At 38.5% G+C, this 22886-nt stretch overlaps 1 protein-coding gene across 13 annotated transcripts in view; it reads right to left on the reverse strand.

The window, feature by feature from the left end:
- Positions 1-834: 834 nt before the first annotated feature.
- Nr3c1 (nuclear receptor subfamily 3 group C member 1) overlaps positions 835-22886 on the reverse strand; it is a 107254-nt gene continuing 85202 nt past the window's right edge. For 7 of the 13 annotated variants that reach the window (XM_029472041.1, XM_029472042.1, XM_021150302.2 and 4 more), the window contains exons 3-9: positions 19215-19381; positions 14942-15058; positions 13007-13282; positions 11957-12101; positions 11151-11281; positions 6044-6201; positions 835-4966 (exon numbers count right to left, since the gene is read on the reverse strand). In XM_029472041.1, the coding sequence (XP_029327901.1) occupies positions 4814-4966; positions 6044-6201; positions 11151-11281; positions 11957-12101; positions 13007-13282; positions 14942-15058; positions 19215-19381 (1147 nt within the window). In that variant the 3' untranslated portion in view covers positions 835-4813. The remainder of the gene's footprint in view (positions 4967-6043; positions 6202-11150; positions 11282-11956; positions 12102-13006; positions 13283-14941; positions 15059-19214; positions 19382-22886) is intronic. The other 6 variants (XM_029472046.1, XM_029472047.1, XM_021150304.2 and 3 more) reach the window with 1 other exon arrangement.

The raw sequence follows: 22886 nt of genomic DNA on the forward strand, positions 1-22886 counted from the left end.
ACTAGCTAGTTGGTCTAGCCGAACTACTGAGAGACCTTGTCTCAAGAGAATAAGGCAGAGAGCAATAGAGGAAGACATATTCTCTTCTGGGCTCTGCATATGCAAACTGTAGACCACTGAGCCATTTCTGGCGCATCTGTTGTACTTTAAGACACTGAGAAAGGTGACTCCAGACATCCCAATCTCATGGTCTTAAGTATCTAAGTGTTGCCATTTCCTTATATTTATAGAGTAGGCATGCAGCCAGTGGAGTGTATGAGATAAGGCAATTTTACTTTTTAAATTAGAATGGCCTTTTTCATAGCGATAGTGCTATACTGTGGGAGATATAGAAAACATAATGTTTTAGAAGCTCCTGAGTAAAGTGTATCAATAGATGATGACTCCGCACGCCTTTATCTTCTGTGTTAGACATTTGCTGTGTTTACTTATGTGTATTTCTAAGAGCATGGTGGATTTTAAACTAAGATATTCATTTTGCTATGAGATAACATTTGTTTACCAAGAATGTCATCTTTGGGATAGAGACTGTTACATTTGAAGCAGTTACAAGGCATCAGTTTCTCCTGTGCTTACTACCCTGGGGAATCATAACCATGTGACCTCTGCAGATGGGTGAGAAGACCTTTAGAGCTGTCGGCATCAGGGTACGCTTTTGAATAAGTGTCATCTCTCCCCACACACTTGCGGCCACACTGGCACTGACATGCCCACCTCAGCATCTTACGTTCCTTCAAGTGGCAACTTTGCTGTGAGTGGAATGAAGAGGGAAAAAAAAAATCAAGAATGGTTGTAACTGCACAAGTTCTATGAAAACATGTTGGGAGTCACATAATGAAAAAGCAGATATTTTTATTATGATGTTTATCCATATTTGGCATTGCTGTAAATGGCTGACTAACATTTACTGCCAATTCATTACAAATGTGTGGTTTGGTAATACCAGAACAGCAAATTGAAATGAAAAATAAAAGTTAAACATTTCCACACAAAACTTTACAGTCTGACATCTCACTGTGTAGTAGAAAGACAGGTTTTTAAACTACAGGTTATTCAGCATGAATAAAAAACTACAACTTTTATTTTTTAAACAGGAGTCACTGGTTTTTAATTTTTACACATTTAAAAATTACTGTGATAAAAAATAATGAAAAAGCTTCTTAATAATGCCATACACAGTATAATATAGATCTGTCCCCATTATATAGCATTTGTTTAATATACAAAATAGAATATTGACGCACTGAAATCTCTATGTAGTTAAGCAGGTTACTCAGGAGAGATATTTTCATACAGCCATTTATCAGAAAATAAAATCCTTTCAGGCATGTTCTAGACAGAAGCCAACCCTTTCCCGAAGACCTGGCTACCCATCTTGATAGACCAGGCTGACTGAAAATAGTCTGAAAAATGAGAAAGCTTCCATCTGAAGTGGTTTGCAGTGTCTTTTGCACACTCTATTTCACCTTCTAACACTGAAACCAGGCACATAAGAAACACATTCAACTACAGCTTATCGTTTACCAAAATCTAAAGCTCCTGAAGGCTACCATGATCCTTGAATGCTGACAGATCAAAACATACTACCATGGTTCATCCCATGGTGATACTGCCTCATGGTATATAAGAGGGAGCAAAATACTGGGACCAGTGTCCAGCTGGAATTCTCGTCCCATCTCGTCCCATCCCTGTCCTGCCCTGCTCTGCAGTGCTGGTGGGGCTGGCTTCTCCAAGCTCAGCAGAGCTCACCTGACTCATCACTAGGGACTCACACTCTGTGGCCCTTGTTCCTTTGGGATGATCTCATTTATTGGTTTGTCTTTCCTTAAAGAAGGCAGTGCTTCCTAGGTTCCCTTCCTTTCCCCAGATTTCCTGTCTTCTTTCTTCTGCATATACAGTGTTCCAAGCCAGTGCCTAAAATAACCAGAATGTCCCTTTTTGTCCTACCAGTAATTAAAGATAGTTTTCAAGATCTGTTGTGAGTCCTACAGGCATGTTACCAATTCTCATTGAAGCTATTATAAAATCTACATAGTTTGGAACGGTATGAAGCCACACACAGAAAAGGAGGCTGCTCTCAAACAGTACCGTATCTTTCTCACTTATACTCAATCAGAACCTTGACAGCTTTCTTCTTTCCCACATACCAAAGGAGCATAGCTCTTTATACATCTAATGGAAAACTTCCGGTAGTAGTTTTATGAATGTCTGTTGCCTTCTGTTAATAACAAAATAACAAAGCATATATATCTTTTTTGCCTTTTTTTTTTTTTTTTTTTTTTTTTGGAGCTCTATTTTTGAAAGCCAAGCTGGTTGGAACTGAAAGCAGATTTATGTGTGATGTGCTTTTTGGGTTTAACCATATAACATTCCATAAATGTACAATAATCTATTTTTGAGAAGCTCATTTTGAAACTTAACACTGTCATTGATAATCTTCAAGTGGTATTTCTTAGGCACCATAAATTTCACATCCAGCTGGGTTACAATTATCTTAAAGTACTTTGAGACCAATTTAAACCATTACAAACTGAACATTCCCTTTTAGAGAGAATTCAAAAAGCAAATGATTACACTTTTTTTATTAAATAATTTCTGCAAAATACTGAAAATAACAACATTCAAAAAGCATTCAAAGAAAACATAAGCATGTCCTCATCTTACTTGGAAATGGACTCTTGTAGGATGGAGAGGATTAGTGTGTTATCGGCTTCCTATGCGATTCTTTAGTATTTACATATTGCTGGAACCTCTATGCACATTATTGCCAAACTTCTAAAGCCTCTGTTTCTGTTAACCTGTGGGGAGGCTGCAAGTGAAAATAACCCTGTTACTGGATGGGGCCTATAACTACATAAGCGCCACCTTTCTGTCCTGTTTATGTATGTTAGCGCAAGGGGGAATTTAATAAACCAAACCTGCACTGACAGGGTCATGGTTGGATGAGGATGGTTAGAATGGGAGGTGGGGAATTAGTTCCCCTGTGATCTGATTGGGTCAAACCCTCAGAACCTCCACTGCACACAGGGCCAGTCCCAGCTCCCTCTCCCTAGCTTAGAGCAAACCTGTTTTAATTTCCAAGACCACTGAGGCCTGTATGGATGCTCTTATATACTATAAATCTTATAGGATATCCATCAACATTTCTTTGACCCCTACAAAAAATATATAACATGTCATGATAAAACAATCTCATCTAAAAATCATTCTTATTTTACACTATACAGCTATTTTACAGTCATGTTAATAAATTGCATGTACAGGTGCAGTAGCCCTTCCCTTCCCAGATCAGTGAATACCAATATGATAGATATCTGAAACTAGAACTAAATATAAAAATATATTAGAAGTTTCATATTTTTAATATTAGATTTTCAGTTTTCTATTACACAAATAATTTGGCCACCTTAAGTAGAAATCAGATTTCTTGTGGCTTAGTAAGTGTGTTAAGCTTTGAGTCACAGAAAGTTGGTAAGGTGCACACAGAAAGGGCTACTACAGCTTCTGTTTTGTTTAAAATGATAACTCTCAGTGTGAAGAAGTTCACAAGACTTGTGTTAGATTCTATGGCACATGTAGGGCTGTGTAGTTGGACGAACATGGATGCCTGACATTCAGTTCTAAATAACAAAAAATCAGTAGCTGATTTTCCTGTACCACCAGGAAAGCTAGACCAATTGGTGACAGGTGGGATGTGAAAATGGGTGTCTAGCCATTCTTGCCATATTAGAGACTTAGTTGAGGGTAACGTTTAATGAGAGAAGTTACTTGGTCTGATTAAAACAATCTCTCGGCTTTATCACAGCTGGTTATCTGGAATAATACATTTTAAAATGTTATACAAACTACTCCCGAAGGTCCTGAAAGAGCTGATTTACAAACTTTGTTGCTATCTCACCACTGAAGAGATGGTGCATTAGGTACAAACGGGGCCTGTTGGTAGGTACTGTTTTACAATTAGTCTTTTGTAACCATCATCCACAGTTTACCCAGCAGGTCACTGGACTAGGTGCTCTATACCAGTTAGGACGGTTAATCTGCACAACCTATATAATTCCCCATGGAAGCAGATATATACAGAGTAAGAGCTTTTGACGAGAATACTGGAGATCTGAGTCAATACCTGTGGTCTTCTGATAGCTTAGTGCCATCAGGGTAGGAGCACCGACCCATTTTCACACGGAAATTCATGTTAGCGTCTAGGAGAGCTGTGAGGCAGCTGCCCATCTTAAACAGCTGTACAGTAACTGGAATACAAAAATTATTTAAGAAAAACGAGCAAGCATAGTTCACTGAATATAAAGGAAATTGTTAAAACCAGACAGTAATAGCTATAAAAGGCACAACTTCCCTTTTCTGATATACACGTGTAAACTTTTTTCAGGTTTCCATGCATAAATCAAAATGCTATCCTAACTATACATGGGAAAAATACACCAACAGAAAGTCTAGAAAGTTTTATCCAGCCAACTGAAAGTATGAGCAGAAAGTTGATCACATGGACTTTGGGCACTGGAGGTTTAGTGCGGTCCTTCTCTGATAGTGGACACGTCTCCACTAACTGTTTTTAGTTTCTGTGTGACACACCAACCAATACACATCACTGTCTGCTTTCCTATCACTGAAAAGTGATGACACAACTGCTTCTGTTGCCAAGTCTTGGCCCTCTATAAACCACATGTAGTGCGTATTTAAAACAAAACAAGACAGAAACAAAAAGAACGACAAAACATCTACAAGACAAATTGATAAGTTTGTACAGTAAAAGCTATGAATTCAACTTTCTTTAAGGCGGCCTTTCTCAGTCAGGCGGTCATTTCTGATGGAACAGAAGCTTTTTGATATTTCCATTTGAGTATTTTGGTATCTGATTAGTGATGATTTCAGCTAACATCTCTGGGAATTCAATACTCATGGACTTATCCAAAAATGTCTGGAAGCAGTAGCTAAGGAGATTTTCAACCACCTGCAAGAGAAGATACGGTAACGGTGAGGCTTCAAAGCATAACTGCGAATGGCTCATATCTCTCGGCTCCCCCCACCAAGTCTTGACATATTTTTCATTTATTGAAAATCAATTGTTTTTCATGTAATGTATCTTGATTGTGGCTTACCCTCCTCCTCCCCAGTTCCTCTCAACTTCTCTTATTAAAAAGATCATGCTTCTAAGAGGTAATAATAAAATAAAACATAGCAAAATAAAATAAAAACCATCACATTGTTGGACAAGACAGACAAAGCAAAGAAGGAGAACCCAAGAAAAGGAACAAGAGTCAGGGACCTACTGGCTCCCATACTCCGGATCCCACAGACACACTAAACTGAAAGTGGTAATGTAGACACAGAAGACCTGCTATATAGATCCTGTATTCCTGCTCTACTGGCCATTTTAACAATTTGATTACAAATATACCAATCTTTGCTGGCATTGCTCAGATAAGAAAAAAATAAGCAGGTAAGAAGAAAAGGCATCTTCACGTTCTTAAATTGTGTCCAGAATGAAGCCCGGCATGCCTGTGACCCCGGCAGTCAGGAGACTTGAGTGTGAGGGCAGCCTGGACTAGGACTCATACACAGGAAGGTCAAACTAGTGCAATCTGATAGCTCATTCATGTACTTCAGGGATACTGCCTTAAAGATCAGGAGCTATAAAACTGTACTAACAGAGTAATCCTTTCACAAATGACCAGACTAATAAGACTTAAGAGAAATGTGTAAAAAATTATCTTGAATAATCACTATAATGACTGTTTGGTATATAATTACACACACACACACACACACACACACACACACACACACATATTAAAACATAACTTTAGGACCTACAGAATTCTTCTGTCTCTGGGTTTTTGAGCTAGGCTCTCTCTTACGTCTCTTTGACTGTCCTGGCATTCCCTATGTAGACCAGCCTAGCCTCATGCTCATAGACATCTACTTGCTCTACCACTGTGTCTGCTGTGATTAACGGCATCTTGCTCCCTCCCCCCACCACCTACTTTTTCTTTTTTGATGTTGTTTTGGGTTTATATTTGGTACTTACATCATGCATGGAGTCCAAAAGTTTTGTCAGTTGATAAAACCGCTGCCAATTCTGACTGGAGTTTCCTTCCCTTTTGACAATGGCTTTTCCTAGCTCTTTGATATAAGTCATTCGAATCTCATCAAATAACTCTTGGCTCTTCAGACCTTCCTTAGGAACTAAAAGGTAAGATGAAGTCAGTTAAAATACTTGTCTTGTACTAAGTAGGACATTTCATGCATATTTCATCGTTACACTGTACATTCAATACACTCTAAAATTCATGCATTCTCAAAGGATGGTGGGACTACAGCTAAGTGAAAGTATAGGTTAACTGAGAATTGGGGTTCATAACCACGGGAGATCCAACTGTCTCATCTTATAACGGGAGCAGTGAGGACACCTGAGGATGCAAACCGTGTCATCCTGTGTATAGCTAACTTGTGATGTGTGCCAGTGAGAACCCGCTTTAAACAATCCTCCATTTTACAACCTTCATACTGTACCAGGTGAGGTCAGTACCTCCAGGAAAGGGTGTCTAAAGGTGTAGGAGGTGGTGTGTTAACTATTACAGAGCAAACGGCTAGAGAGTTTAGAAGCAAATTCTATAGAACCTTTGATTTCAGTCTTTTTCTTTGAAGGGAGTTGTTTAAATACTTCATTGACAAGAACACACTGAAGTAGATCCACTTCATTATTAATCATCTTCCTCCGATTTTAAAGCTTCACAGCTCTCCTTTTTACTGAACCTGTTTTCCCTTATCCCTGTGGGCACAACTCTTGCTGTCCTTATCCTTCCGTTCAGCAGGCTTTCCCTAAATTGTATCATTGCTGCCGCACACCTCCCCAGCGTCTGCAATGTCACCAGGGAATTAAGCCCGTCATTCTTCTTCCAGGCTTTCTTCTCCTTTCTTTTCCTTCCTTCTTTCTTTAAGTTTTTTGTGAACTGAGTTTCCTCCCTAGGAGGAAATGCTAGTTTTCATTCCTCTTTCTTGTCCACCTTTGCCCTGTCTTCAGTTTTTTCATTCCTTAGCAGATGTGCCTCCCATGAACACATTTTAGAAACAGCCCCAGGGAGCTCCCTGAAGACGACCTGTGCGCCTCCTACTAGTTTTGCACCAAGGATCCATTTTGCTTTTTTTGTTTCTGGGGGTTGCCTTTGCTCATACGTAGCAGTTTTTCCAACTTTACCCCGAGGAGGGGCAGGAGCTTCATCACTTAGCTTGGCCCTGAGATGTGCTTCTGTTCTGACCAAGCATCAGGTTTGGGAAGCTGAGGTACCCTGCCTGTGGTGCACACTTCCAACCACTAGACTCTGGCCTAAGGCTTACTGGAGACTCCCATCAGCCTTCAGTGTCCCAGACATGCTCATGATTGCGTGTTCCCTTTGACAGTTTGAACTCTTAGTGACTGCTCTATCATCTGCAGTATACATTTACAACTAACCTATTCTCCCTTCCAAAATACACTAGAACTACTCTAACAGGCAAAGTCAATGCAGAGTGTATTTGAATTTCCCTCCTATGTACTACAATACCTCTGTCATTTATTGTACATATGCCTGTACTTCAATCACATAGTCTGCGATTGTTAATTTGTAAGATCAATAAAAATGTGTGTGTGTGTCTGTGTGCATGAGTGTTTTGCCTGATGTATGTTTGAGCACCACAAGTATGTACCGCAGAAGTCAGACGTAGGCAACGCATCACTGGGACCTGAGTTACAGACAGTTCTGAGTGGTTATGTGGGTGCTGGGGCCTGCTGAGCCACCTCTCCAGACCCCATGATACCTGATTATGGTACTATAACCGTTATGTAACATTAAGAAGAAAATAGACATTTTACTCTCAGGCATCCCTTTTCCATTAAAATCCCTCCCTCCCTCCCTCTCTCCCTCCCTCTCTCCCTCCCTCCATCCCTCCCTCTCTCCCTCCCTTTGGCCCTTGTGCTGTCTTTGGCCTGCTTGGCCCAGTCTTAATGAGAATCCTCCCATATCATGTTTGATGTCTCTCCTCAGTGATTTCCTTCCTACTGACTCCCTCCCTCCCTCTCTCCCTCCCTCCATCCCCCCTTCACTCCCTCCCTTCCTCCTTCCTTCTTTCCCTCCTTTTCTTTCTTTCTTTTTCCAAGACAGGGTTTCTCTGTGTAGCCCTGGCTGTCCTGGAACTCACTCTGTAGACCAGGCTGGCCTCGAACTCAGAAATCTGCCTGCCTCTGCCTCCCGAGTGCTGGGATTAAAGGCCTGTGCCACCACTGCCCAGCTATAATCCCTTTCTTATGCAGCACATAATTCTGACATATTTTCCTCTCTTCTGAACAATTTTTAAAATAGCTCATGTAAGGCAGATGTAAAGATGACCACAAAATCCCTTTAAAAAGACACATTTGTTTGAGGATGTTTTTATTTTACCCATTACTTTATTTCTTGAGACAGTCTTGATAGGTAGCCATGGCTGGCTTGAATTTCAGTCCTTAGTCTCTGGAGTGCTAGAATTCCAGGTGTCTGCTACTGTGCATGGCACCATCTTCCTCACTTCTGAGAGCTCATTCTGTTGGATCTACTGTCTCAGGATAGGAGGGTTGTTTGCGTTCATTTCTAGCTATTTACTTCACACTCTTACTTGCATGCTTTCTGATTAGAAGTCTGGTGTAAGTTATAGAAGGTTGGTTGTTGTCATTGCTGTTTTAAAACCATAACTCAAGATTTTTTACCCTTTGTTTTTCTTTGGGTTTTTTGTAATTTGAAGAGGATATGCCAAAATATAAATTTTTTTGTTGTTATTGTTTTTCTTTGCTTGGTTATCCCTGAGCGTCCTGCATCCACATCTTGGTATATATAACTAACTCTAGAAATTTCTGAACTTTTATTACTTAAAATATTTTTTTATGATCTCTCCATACCTTTTTTTATTCTTTTCCCTCTTTTTATTTGGGTCTAGGAGTTTTTTCTGCCCTATGTTCACTCTTTCTTGGTTGCACGACAACTGAGGGTCTGCCTGCTAGGAGCACCGTGTGTTCAGCATCTGTTATTGCTAGTGCTCCCTTAGAGGAACCTCCTTAGCTTCTGTGACTCTTCATTAATAATTCTCATGTGGTCTTTATTTTTCCTGTAGTGTCCTTAGCAAAAATATTGCAGTTATTTTAAATTCCAATGTGATAATGCCAGTGGTTTGGGGCAGATTTAATGCTGGCTTTGTTTTTTATTGAAAGCTAGACAAGAAGTGTCAGAACTGATGAAATTAAGACATTTTGTGGAAGATAGTATGGTAATCTGGCTAGGCTCTGGACTGTGTTTAATGTGGGTTATCTGCACTGGTTTGAATAAGAATGTTCCCATAGGCTTAGTCACCAGGGAGGGGAGCTATGAAAGGATTAGAAGGGTTAGGAGGTGTGTTCTTATTTGAGTAGGTGTGGCCCTGTTACTGTGTGACACTGTAGGATAAGCTTAGAGGTCTCAAAGGTCCACACCAGGCCCAGTGCTCCTCTCTTTCTGTCTATGCTTGCCGAGCGGAGTGTAGCACCCAGCTACTTTTCCAGAACCATGCTTGCCTGCCATCACGATAGTGAACTAAGCTAAGCTCTGGGAACTGTAAGCAAGCCTCCAATTAAATGTTTTCTCTTATGATTACATTTCACTTTTACTGCGCCCAAATAAACCCATTTTCCCCTTTTCTCCCCTATGAGTCAGGAGGGCTCATAGGGGTCTAGAATCCTTTACTTGCCTTTGCTCCACGTCAGATAAGGTCTTGATGAGGCTCTCTCTCTTATGGGGCAGGCCCTGCTTTTGCTTTGGAAATACTACATGTACCTCCAACAGTTTATCCCCCTTTCTAATCGACAAAAATGGGAGAGTTTTTCTCTTATCTTCACCACAAGTACCTGTAAAATTTCTGAAGAAAGTTGGCTTGCTGGGCATGTTGAACTTCCATTTTACACAAGTCATCCTCATCTGCCTCCAATCTGTTTCTTGGAGTTGATGAGATTCTTTTTAAGAAATTAGTTTCTTTTTTTAATAGTATATATTTAAGATTCAATAATATTTTTTTCTTGGCACAACAGCCCATTTCTTTTCAGTGTCGAGTAATACCATCATTTGGATATATCATTTTATTGATTTGCCTACTGGATGATATATCTCGTTGCGCCTAAGTTGAGCCAGATACAAACAGCTTGGCTATAAATATCCATGCTGCATAAGTTTTCATTTCCTTTGTACACTGATCAAGCAATTGCTACACCAGATGGTGAGACTATGTTCGCCTTTATAGGAAACTACCAAACTGTCTTCTGAAATGGTCATTCCACGTTGCTGTTCTTTCAGCAGTGAAAAAGAATTCCTGTGCTCTGTGTCCTCAACCAGTATTTGGTGTACTCACTACTCTGGAGTGGTTCATTCTAGACATGTCCTTATGGAATGTGACAGACTTACTGTCTTTACTCTATCTTCTTTAATAAGTCATCTTTGCATATTCCCAGTCCTTGAAAACTGGATTGTTTCAATTGCTGACTTGAAGAGATCTTTGTATATTTTAAGAGAATATCAGGTATGACTTTCCTTTTATTACTTAACCAATATAGACAAGATTATTTAATTTTTTGAACTTTTTTTACTTTTAATATAAAGCAGTCTTGCTAAAGTTTAAAGTTTAAACATTTGGTTGTTCTAAAAAACAAACTGTGATTATTTTCTCAGCTATTCCCCATTCATGGTAGCTGTTACTATTTATCTATAAACACTCGGAGAGTAGAGAGACAGACTCATTACTATTGGCATTCTTTCTCCACATCTTATACAGTGATATAGATGAATGGGTAGAAGGAAGACTCTGTATGGAGCCTCATCACCAGAGATCCCTGGGCAGATCCCACACCTAGATCTACAACACCTATTTATTTTACTAATATTGATAACACTTAATATATGTACCCTTTTGACAGTTTGCATTTCTGAAAATCATCTTACTAGGAAAACACAATGAAATTGGCATGCATATATATATATGTATACACACACACACACACACACATACACATATATATACACACATATGCGCAATAGTTATCCAACTTTCCCATGCATTTGCCATATTTAGACTGAAAGTTAAAAGTGGGTAGGTGATCCACCAACCTGAGGAGAGAAGCAGTAAGGTTTTCATACAGAGATACTCTTCATAGGACACTTGCAATCTTTGTAACTCAGTGGAGATAAACAGCATGTGTTTACATTGGTCATACATGCAGGGTAGAGTCATTCTCTGCCTGGGAGACACAAATACAGATGTGAGTTAGAAAGAAATAGTGCTAGTCTAAAATATCAGCTGAATTTTGGGTTGGTTTTTAAATTTATGCAGTCATGGCTGCAAACATACCTACTGCGGTTCCCAATAACCTATTATAGAACTAGAATGTTGGAGAACATGGAGAGACTATTCAATAATAACCCTTTACATGTGACACTAGGTTTTTGTTGTTCTGAAACAACAAAATTGTGAATCCTTTATATATTCAGAACTCAATAAGCTATCTAATTCTGGAATCTTTACAGCATACTTTTATGGAAACATTAGGGATTGGTTATTTTTACAGGTCTTTTAGTCTGCTTATTTCTTATAAAATTCTTTCATTTTGCCCTTCCCTTCCCTTTCCTCTCTCTAAACCTTTTCACGTTCCCCTTTTTGCTGTCCTTCAAATTGATGGCCACTTTGTGCATTAATTGCTGTTACATACATGCATGTATATTCATATATATTCCTAAATACGTAAGTGGAACCTGCTCAGTATGCATAATGTTACTTGTATGTATGTTTCTAGGGATGAGCAATGGTACTGGATAACCAACTGATGTATTGTTCTCTGGGGAAAGCCATCTCTCCTGTTGTCAGCATTGCTTAGTTACTATAGTTCTTTGTGGCAGGTTATGGCCATGTAACTTACTCATTAATAATCAGATCAGGAGCAAAGCATAGCAGGCTTCCACTTGCTTGTCTGTATGATCTCCAACCCAGGGCAAAGGCCATGAGAAACATCCATGAGTACTGTAGAAGGGTCATTTGGTCATCCAGGTGTAAGTTTCTGAATCCTAGATGGGAAATAAAGGTATAAGGAACACTCTAGTTGACAAGTTGGCCTCGTTTGGATGTGACCTTTAATAGACAGCCATTGATCAGATCAACACCTGGGCACTCAAAACTCTTTAATGATTTTAAAAGACTTATGAATAGCTATTTTTTGGCCAATTTTGTCTATTTAAGTGTACACAAAGTAGTATATATAGTAAAAGAGAAAGCCGAGAGTCTTTGCTTAGGATTCCTATTTCTTAACGGATTTAGATTTTTTAAATTTCCTGATATCCCAACTTCTTTTGCTAAAAAGGTGGGGTGATGGCAGCTTAGGTGTATGCAGCCATAAACTTGCCAACCACTTTCCTATCTGTAAGGTCAGGACGGATGCTTAACCTTGACCTCTGCTGCACCCGAAGTTCCAACATGAAACTTGTTTAAAAATACCTTTAAAATTAGAAGAAAGTTTATAGTCAGTAGATGCCATTTCATTTAATGAAAAATTAAAATAACTTTGTGTTAGTAAATTTTGACAAAGTCAACAAAATCTGCTGTTTATCAACTTCAAAAACAAACTGAATGGAAAGAAGTGGAATTCCTAAATGTTGTCTTCCAGGTGTCGCTGTGAATGGAATTTTAGTTCGGATAATATAAGATCTTATGTAAAATGAAACACTGTGTAACCTGAAAGTCAGGGAACAGTATCCAGTTTACTTTGGATCTCTCTTTTGTCCTTGTGAGTCAGGAGGTTAGACAGCCTAGAGTCTTAGGGCAGCTTTATTCTGAGGGCGCTGCAGACTGACCCCAAGGATTGTGTAGGATAAGCAGATTGCATGTCACTAAGTTACTCACCAAGCCCAACTCAGAGCGCATTTATTCAATAAAATACAAAGATTTATGCTGTGGCTCGGCCTTCATGCCTTACCTGGTATCGCCTTTGCCCATTTCACTGCGGCAATCACTTGGCGCCCACCTAACATGTTGAGCGTGGTCATAATTCTCCATGCTGAGTCTGGAACAGAGCTGTCATATCCTGCGTATAACACCTCAGGCTCAATCACCTCCAGCAGTGACACCAAGGTAGGGGTCAGCTGTGGTAACGCGGCAGGAACTATTGTTTTGTTAGGGTTTTCAGAAGTGTCTTGTGAGACTCCTGCAGTGGCTTGCTGAATTCCTTTAATTTTTTTCTTCGTTTTTCGAGCTGTGAATATTGAAAAAAGAAAAATACTAAATCAACTTTGTAGCCTAAACTTTCAAGTTATAAGAGGTCTTTAATTTCTGACACTATTATTGAAAGAAGTAAACTATTTAAAATTTTTGGGATGTCTATGTGAACATGTGTGTACATGTGTGAGTGTGGTGTATGTACACGTGCATGTGCATACACCTGTGCACTACTCAAGGCCAAGGGAAGAAGTTGGGTACCCAAGTCTATCACTCTTTTGAGGCAGGCTCTCTCGTTGGACTTGGAGGTAGGCAAGTAAGCCCTAGAAACACTCCTGTCTCCACCTTATCCTTCAAAATTCTGTGGCTAATAGGCAAGGGCATAGCTATACCTGGCTTTTTAAGTGGGTAGTGGGATCCTAACTTGGGTCTTTCATGTTTGCCTAGCAAGTGATTTTACCCATGGAGCCCTCAGTTCCAGGGTTCTCTTATTAGTAATTTGATAACATGGCATGGAAGGGAAAGAGCTACAGGACTTCCCTCCCAGGACTTGTTTCCTCTAACAGGGAACCAAGTTTACTGTTCACCTTAAACTTGAGTCTCGGGCTGGAGAGATGGCTCAGCAGTGAAGAGCACTGACTGCTCTTCTAGAGGTCCTGAGTTCAAATCCCAGTTAGAGGCAGCTGTGAGTTCTCAGCAAATAAGGGTGCTGAGAAGTGAGGTTGGATCCTCTGCCACTGATCCATTTGTCTATCCCAAAGACTATTCTTTATAAAGTACAACTATGGCCATGTCTCTGTCATGGTTATATAACTCCTACTCAGGGTCTGTATTTACAGCTCAGTGCTACTTCTTCCAGGATGACGTCTCTGACTTTCAGGACAGGCTCAGATGGCCTTCTCTCTTGATCCTGTAATAGTATTTCCTTTGCAGAGTGCCATACTATTTTGTGATTGACATTGTAGCATAAACAGAAAGTAAGCTGCTCAGACTTAGGTACTAAATTTGTATTCTATTTATATTTGCTGAGTGTTTGCTATGATGTACCACAGGAGCAGTCAATACTAACACCATGAGTTAGTAAGAATGCTCCTTTCACAGAGCTTGCTATTTCCACTACAGCAAAATCCTGACGTTTCCAGAGGGAAGTTTTTAAATAAGTGTTAATTATATAACTTTTTATATAAGCAGGAATATCAAATTATAACATACAAGTAGTTTTTACTTTTCTTTTATACTTAAACCATAAAACAACCCATCCAATGTTGTTGGCAGAGTTGTAATAAAACATATGTTTTCAAGTAAAAGGTGTGGTGGTTTTTGAAGTGCAAAGTAAGAGAGGAATATGAACCAGATCTCATGTACAATACTTTTCCAATCTTAGGAAATGGTTTTGAGTCTTAAAAAAGGAGTAAGAAGGATGAAAACAAAATTGCTCCAAGTTATATAATTTTCAATATTATGTAACCTCTTTACTTAATATACACCATGGCTGTCCCAAATTCAATGTATATAACAAAAGTGGATGAATTAACACACAAAATGATATGATCGTGGAAAAAAAACCCATTTTAATACAGCCTTTTGCTAATTAAGCATATACAGAGTTCATTGCATGATTCCACGTGCTTGCTGTTGTAAAGTAAAGCGATCAGTTCCCATGTGATAGGTAGACAGTCCCTTAAGGTCCCATTACCTTCCAGGTTCATTCCAGCTTGAAGACATTTTCGATAGCGGCATGCTGGACAGTTTTTTCTTCGAATTTTATCAATGATGCAATCATTTCTCCCAGCACAAAGGTAATTGTGCTGTCCTATAAGAGATTAAAAGGGCATTGTTAAAATTCCACAGATCTGTAAGGATATTTTAAAAGAAAAAGCCTATCCTCTTTCTGTTTTTGTTTTGAGCAGACTATCATCAAGACACAAAGTCACTGACTAAGGATGTTAAGTCTGTTTATCTGCATCAATTACAATGTTGAGAGGACCTGCTCTGCTTAACAAATTTAAAGTCAATGAAAACAACCCTTACTACAGTATTTCATATATAGATGTGTACAAATCATCAGAATACTCTAAGATCAAGAGACAGAATTGTATGCTATTAACCCCATGTGCCAAAGTCAGCACTTTAAGACCTGCTTTCTATAGTTGTTTAACAGTTATAGATGGGGTTTGCAATTATTATTTTTACTATGAATTCTGATCTATTACCGAAGTGACTAAAAGGAAGAAGGCTTAAATTTTCTTTTGGAATCCCTAAGGAAAAAGATGACTTTAATTCATCATTCAACATTATCATGTGTAGGTAAAACAAGTTCTTCCCAATTTTAAATGAAGTAAAATGTTACCAACTTCTAGCCACTGGTTAGGTAAATCACAAATGTGGCAAACTAAACAAACTAACAAAGATCATTATTTAATATACTTTTAGAATACAAAGATGCATGGAGTTGCCTTTGGCCTCAAATACTGCCTTAATGCTAGTTAGCGGCTCCATTTCCTGGTATCCACTATTGAAGAACATATTATGAACTTTAGTTCTCTCCTGGCAAAAAATTCTAAGACTGTTAAAAAGGAAAAGGCTAAAAGTGTTTCTATCTCCCACATGCACTGTCTTCTTTAATCTGAGTATTAAATGTTGATGAAAACAACTGAAGGATCTATTTGACTAGGGTGGGGTATAGAAGCTCCCTACACAAGACTTAACTGTCCATATAGATACACCAGTAATTAACAATCTGTGTGACTTCTATTAGAATAAATCATATTCAAAGAAATGAGAAAGAATTGTAATGGTCAGTTCACCAGTTGGAACATATATAGACCTGATTTCTAAGAAGAGACCTTTTTCTTTATTAGTTAGGGCAATCTAAGACTTGGATTAAAAAAAACATTTAGTTTTTTCTGATATGTAAAATCATGATGTTGTTTAAATATGAGTTTGGAGTACATAGTTAATTGTATTAGTCTAATCTTTTGTGAAGATACAGTTATGAAGTTGACTAATAGTCATATATATATATAATATATATTATATAACAACTATATAGCTATATATATATAGCTATATAGTTAAGTTATATAATGGCTTTATTTCAGGGTTACTTTCCCATGCTTAATATCTATGCTAGCTCTTCAAATCCTTTCTGTATTTTGTAAGCCTCCTGTTTTCTTAAACACAAAATAGAAGAACTAACTCAATAAAATCCTATTATATGGGACTGGAGAGATGGTTCAGTAATTAAGAGCACTTGCTGCTCTTGCAAAGGACTTTGGTTCAGTTCCTAGCACCCACATGGCAGCAGGTCACAACTGTCTATAACTCCAATTCTAGGGAACCAGCTGCCCTCTAGCTCTGCAGGTACCAGGCACACAGTGTTCATACAGGTAAACATTTATACATATAAATAAGGCTAAATAAATTCTTTTTAAAAAATTCCATCATGTAGCAAAAGGAGAAACAACAGATTGTATCCACAGTTAAAGCACTAAAGTTTTACACCCTAAGAACACCCCTACATCCGTTGTCTTTCAGAGAATCCTTATATCAGTGTTGCTGGAAAAACTGGGGAAAAATTACTTCTAGAGTAGAAAAAAATTCAGTGTTTTATTTATGTCTAACTAAAAGATTGACTGTGTGTATTATGCTGATATTTATTTCTTTATCCAGTGTGTAGTATAACTGAGAATCTTAGCTATAGGCTCAGGTTATTATAATAGAATGACCCACTAGTCTATTCATTCCTTGTAAAAAAATGGGATTTGAGCTAGTGTTCATTATTTCAAAAAGAATGGCCATGTACTACTAATTACTAATTTCCCAACTGTCTTTTTGAGACAGACATCTGGAATTCCTTTGTTTTCTGCCACCTGATAAATTTCCTTTCTAACTTCTTAATGTCAAGGGAAGAGCCTTCAGCTCATCCAAAGCCTCTGTAATACTGTTGGTTATTGGTACTTTTGGCTAAATCTACTTTTAGCACTTGACAGTGGCTTGCTATTTATGATTGGTGTAGCAGCCAGCTTACAAGATACCCAGTGATATCTGTCTCCTAATAAGGTGTAGTGTAATCCCTTCTAAAATCATACCAACGCTAGATTCTATGACCAATAAAATGTTGCATAGAACAACATGGTATAGGAAGTGGGAAACAACACATGTAAAAGATGCAGGCTACAGACTGTACTGGGAGTACCTGAAGATTAAATATAAACTAATACTATCAGCTTAAGCTTCTATAGCAGTTCTCAGTAGCAGTGGTATAGTGGCATGCCAGGAAACTGATCTTGGAAACATTAACCTTTTGGAGTTTGTTCTCTATGAACTGTTAGAAATTTTGCCAAGCTTGGAAGTAATTATGCAGATGATACTGTGTTCAACACACCATAACTACTCAGTATATAGTAGCTAATAGTTAAATCTCTTGTGATTACTTTTATTTCAGCATCTACCTGTATTATAATCTAGCGCATATCAAGGGCTTGTCAGATGCATCTTTGAAGGTCTTTGCTGAGAATAAGACCTTATTTGGAGACCACTTTGTTGCAATCCCAGCTTGGCCACTTCAACTTTCTGAACCTGTTTGCTAGTCTGGCAGACACAGATCCTAACAGAATCTAAGTGTTCACAGGGCCACTAATTGATTTTGTATGTATGTACTTCACACATGGCAAATGAAGAGTCATTGGTAACTATCCACTTATGGCCTACCAATACAGTTATATATACCTGTTGGTAAAATGAATACAAGTAAAAAGGACCAGAAGGGCATAAGGACATGGAGAACTCCCAGGATCTTGGATTAAAAAATAGGTTTGTCTTATATAAATAACAAATGTATAAAACTTAACTCTGATGTATGTTTGGGTATTTATAATGCCAATATAGGGTTTAAGTATAATTTCTAGTATGTGTTAAAATGTTATGTTAAATATGTAATATATGTAATATCAAATAAAATTTAGTAATTTTAAAAATGAAATGCTACAAACTATGTTATGGATTTTATAAGTCTAGATAAATTTTTTCCTTGAATTAGAGTATCAAGGGTTTACAGAATGTTAGAGCTGGAAAGTGCCTTTGAGAACACTGAAACTCAAGTTAGAGAGGAAGCTGAGCCAAGAGGCTTACTCATTAACACTGTGCACAGCTAAAGGTTTCCTTACTAATGTATTCTAGCTACCACGCTTTGCTGAAATAACTAAATGGTAAACATTTTAAAAATAGTGTACTAATACTTATTTTTACATAAAAATAAGGGAATGAGTTCATTTAAAATAAGGGAATGAGTTCATTTTAAATAAGAACAATGGGCTGTGAATTGTAGTATATTGAAAGATCAATGTAGCTTTATTTTCTGGTTTAATTCCATTAAGATGCTTTTGGGCAGGGTATATAAAGTATCTCTAATATTAACCGGCTGCTCTGGAATGTGAACCCATCAACACATGGTCACCTTGCAGTCATCTTCTTTCAAACACCATATTTCCAGACTTCACCTATACGATAATCTCTGTACTTTGTTAATTTGGCCTCAGCCACTGTGGTACTTAACATGACCTCTTTATTTATTTAACAGGAAAAAAGTAAAGCAAAGAATGCTGCCCTCCCTTATTGTTCCTTCCCAGGGTCGCCGATTTTGTCAGACTGGTGTAGCTGGCAGCTTTGAAGCCAGCCTACTTACGGGAATGAAAACCTACCATTGTCGAACTGCCCAGAATCAGCGTACTGCCAGTCTCTGCAGCAGCGTTCCTTACAATGCTTGCTTGAGTTCTTTCTCAGACTGAACTCAGTCAACTTGTTCTAGTTCTCCTTACTCCTGTCCCTTCCCAATGGAGGATTTAAGAGCCACCATGCTTACACCTGAACTGTCATTAGTCTATCATTAGTGGACTTTGTATACAATGAACAGTTAAAAATTTACTGTGAGAAATAGGAACAAAAATGAAACTCTTCAAAACACACACTACCTTCCACTGCTCTTTTAAAGAAGACTTTACAGCTTCCACACGTCAGCACCCCATAATGGCATCCCGAAGCTTCATCGGAGCACACCAGGCAGAGTTTGAGAGGTGGTCCCGTTGCTGTGGAGGAGCTGGACGGAGGAGAGCTCACATCTGGTCTCATTCCAGGGCTATAGGAAGGATAAACAGGGTTATGCTTGGCATGATTATGAAAGGAATGTCAGAATATATTTCTTTCCCCTTCTCACTCCACGCCAGCATGTTCACACCGAATTCTGTCTTTTAAGTGCTAACAAGCACCAAAATACCTGATTTCAACATATTGAAATATACTATTTTTCTGTATGAAATATGAAATGCATTAAACTGACAAGATGGTACAGTGGTTAAGATCATTTGACCAGCAGGCATGAGGACCCAAGTTCAAATCTTTACCACATTCTTAAAAAGAAGGCCGTAATTGTGCATGCCTATAATCCCAGCATTGAAGAAGAGAGTCAAGTGGATATGAAGCACTCACAGACAGACAGACAGTGAGGTTACCATTCAATGCCTGTCTCAAGGCAGAAAGGTGGAGAGCGATAGCAGATACCCAATATGCTGCTCTGGTCTCTACATATTTGCACATTCCCACGCATGTGACACATGCACACAACAGTAAATAAAATACGAAGTGCAAGAGCCAAGTAGTTTTCTGGCTTCTAAACAGAATGATGTTGTGGTCTATTTCACATATAATTACTATTTTTAAAAAATGCATTATTTTCTAAGTGTGTAATTGGCAAGATTAAAAAAATGAATTAGACCCATAATTACCATAAAAACCAAGAAAGGATGATATCTCTACCGCACCCGCAAATTCCTTCTAACCCTTAAACATCAGTCTCCTTCTCCTTCTCCTTAAGTTCTTACATTAATCTCATTATCATTCTATCCATGCTCTCTACTATAGAAAAATAATACATACCACCTTAGAGCTTGATCCTAGCTGAAACCATAGTTTCTTATGACGTGGGAAAGATTATTTTAGAAACATTACCATGTATATTGGAAGAAACCTCGAGTTTTCTATTCTGAGGACAACCATCCTGCTCTCTCTTTATCAGAAAACCCTGAGAGCACAACAAAAACTGAGTCTGCTGCTCTGACCAGGGCTCGTTGTCATTCTGCAAACTTCTTACCATCACGGGAACGAGCAAGATATATTATTAGTTTAAAGTTCCTATTCAAAGTCTTTAAATTGTCAGAGAATTTGGAGGAACAATGGATATTTATCCTTTACCTGAAACAACGAAGGCATGCGATAAATTAGCTATTACATTTTGTATTAAGTGGTAATGACTTTCAATACTGAATTGTCCTAAGGAACTTTTGCCATACATGCTGACTCTGGAACAAAAGCATATGTATCGCTAAAATAATCTAGCCTTTTGCTTTGATTACATTGCCTATTCCTCGGCTTGTTATATCCTCTCAAACAGACTTTAAAAACTATGAATAGTATCGACTCGTTGGGTGTGGAACTCCTCACGTTAAATCATGTTGTTTATCACTTATATAGGAAAGTTCACACACATCAACACTCTCTTTCTATGAACTTTGCGAGCTAAGAGATGGTACTTCGGAATAAGCTAGACTGGATGTTGCTTGTCTCTTCATCCTTTATGCATGCTTTTATTTCAGCCTAGCGAAGCGCTAAACCTCAAATGCAAAAAAAAAAAAAAAAAAAAAAAGATTAATACATTCACAACTAAAAATTTTTCTTTCTTTAGTTAGAAATAACAATGTTTTTCAATTGCTTCTTTAGGAACAAAAATTAAAAAATAGTAACTGTAGCTGGGAGTTGTTACTTATCCCTCTAACCCTAACACTTAGGAGGCTGAAGCAGAAAGATTGCTATAAAATTGAGCCTGGTCTGGGATCTGCCAGTTCTGGGAAACCCTGTGAAACCACGTCTCAAGAAAGACAGAAACGAACAAAAATGTGTTAGAATGCTATTAAGTAAGTCATTAAACCCAAGTTCACCCTAAATTTAATCCTCCAATGAATCTTCCTGCATGCTGCCAACTGTCTGTTTATCCAGTAGCTTAGTCAATAGGGCAGTACTCCCACCATCTAGTTCTGGGAATAGGTTTCACATTGTTCTCTGAGCACTGTCAATAGACTGTCTGCTTGTTTCCATATCACAAGGTATTGATTCCTTGCTAGGTTTGGGCAAGAGGACTGAGTGCAAAGTGTGAACCTCTAATGGAAGAGACTCTCCAGACATGACTGCTTCGGTCGGGCACAGCCTCGGGTTAATGCAGGCCTGTAAGGCAAAGCTGCCGCTTTGGGGCAGAGTTGTGCATTGAAGTGCAATGGTCCTGGGGTGAGCACAAAGAGTAGCAATGTTCTAGGGGAGCAAAACCTCCCGCCCGAGCTTCTGTTCTGAGCTTCTGCTCCTATTCCTGGGCAGCCAATCTCTTCTCATCTGACATCTATTTTTAGGGATCAGCAAGTTGCTTGTATATTTAGTTTATGGAAAATAAGCACATTGTTTAAAGATTTTTAAGGTCAATTCTATATTGTTTCCTTTACCTGTTCTAAACATAATATTCGCATATATAAAATATATGTCTATATTTGACTTTTAAACAGTATTTAGGTACATCATGGTTTCAGAACACTTCCATAAAGGATTCTCATTTATCCTCTGAACAACCTTGTGATAAGATGTCACCATCCCTAGATGGGGTCATGTAAACAGTGGCACGTGGCTGACCAGGGAGAATCCTGATTTGTTTTGGTCTGGGCAGTCCGACTTGACAGCCCTATAGCTTTTGGGAATCATCTTCTCTGTTAAGCCCTAGTTTTTATCAGGAAGCTGAGAAGTGTCACCTGTGAACATGTTTAGATGTCTAGTACTTGCAGCACGGAATTGAACCATACATGTTCACTATTTTCTTTCTTTCTTTTTTTCTCTTTCTCTTTCTTTCTTTCTTCCTTTCTTTCTTTGTTTCTTTCTTTTCTTTTCTTTTTTTTTTTTTTTTTCTTCAAGACAGGGCTTCTCTGTGTAGCCCTGGCTATCCAGAACTCACTCTGTAAACCAGGCTGGGCTCAAACTCAGAAATCTGCCTGCCTTTGCCTCCCAAGTGCTGGGATTAAAGGCGTGAGCTACCACTGCCCGGCTCTATTTTCTTAAGGAAAACAAAACTTAAGTCTTAAATCTAGGACAGTAGTCCCCAAATGATCACATAGAAATTAGGATATATGCAAACTTATGTTCAGGTCACTGAGGTGTGATCTATGCAGATGGCAACAGAGTTAGAACTAAATAAGGCAAGAATCTGGAGCCCAAGTCAGGCTTCAGCGAGCCATCTAGATGCAGCGGATAAGAACTCAGTATGTGGGAGGCTGCATGGAAGGCTGTGTGCCATAGACATCAGTGGGAAAAACCAGCTTTTGTCACATGGAATGGAACTGATTGGGCTATATGGACCATTTTGCTAAGAAATAGATGAATACAGCTGCAAATATTGTTGCTATGATATTTCAAAGGAGGGGTAGGTCTTCTCTGAAGGTCTGATAGAACTCTGTACTAAACCCATCTGGTCCTGGGCTTTTTTTGGTTGGGAGACTATTAATGACTGCTTCTATTTCTTTAGGGGATATAGGACTGTTTAGATCATTAATCTG

The sequence above is a fragment of the Mus caroli genome, chromosome 18 (assembly GCF_900094665.2).
Source record: "Mus caroli chromosome 18, CAROLI_EIJ_v1.1, whole genome shotgun sequence".
Classification (NCBI taxonomy): Eukaryota; Metazoa; Chordata; class Mammalia; order Rodentia; family Muridae; genus Mus; species Mus caroli.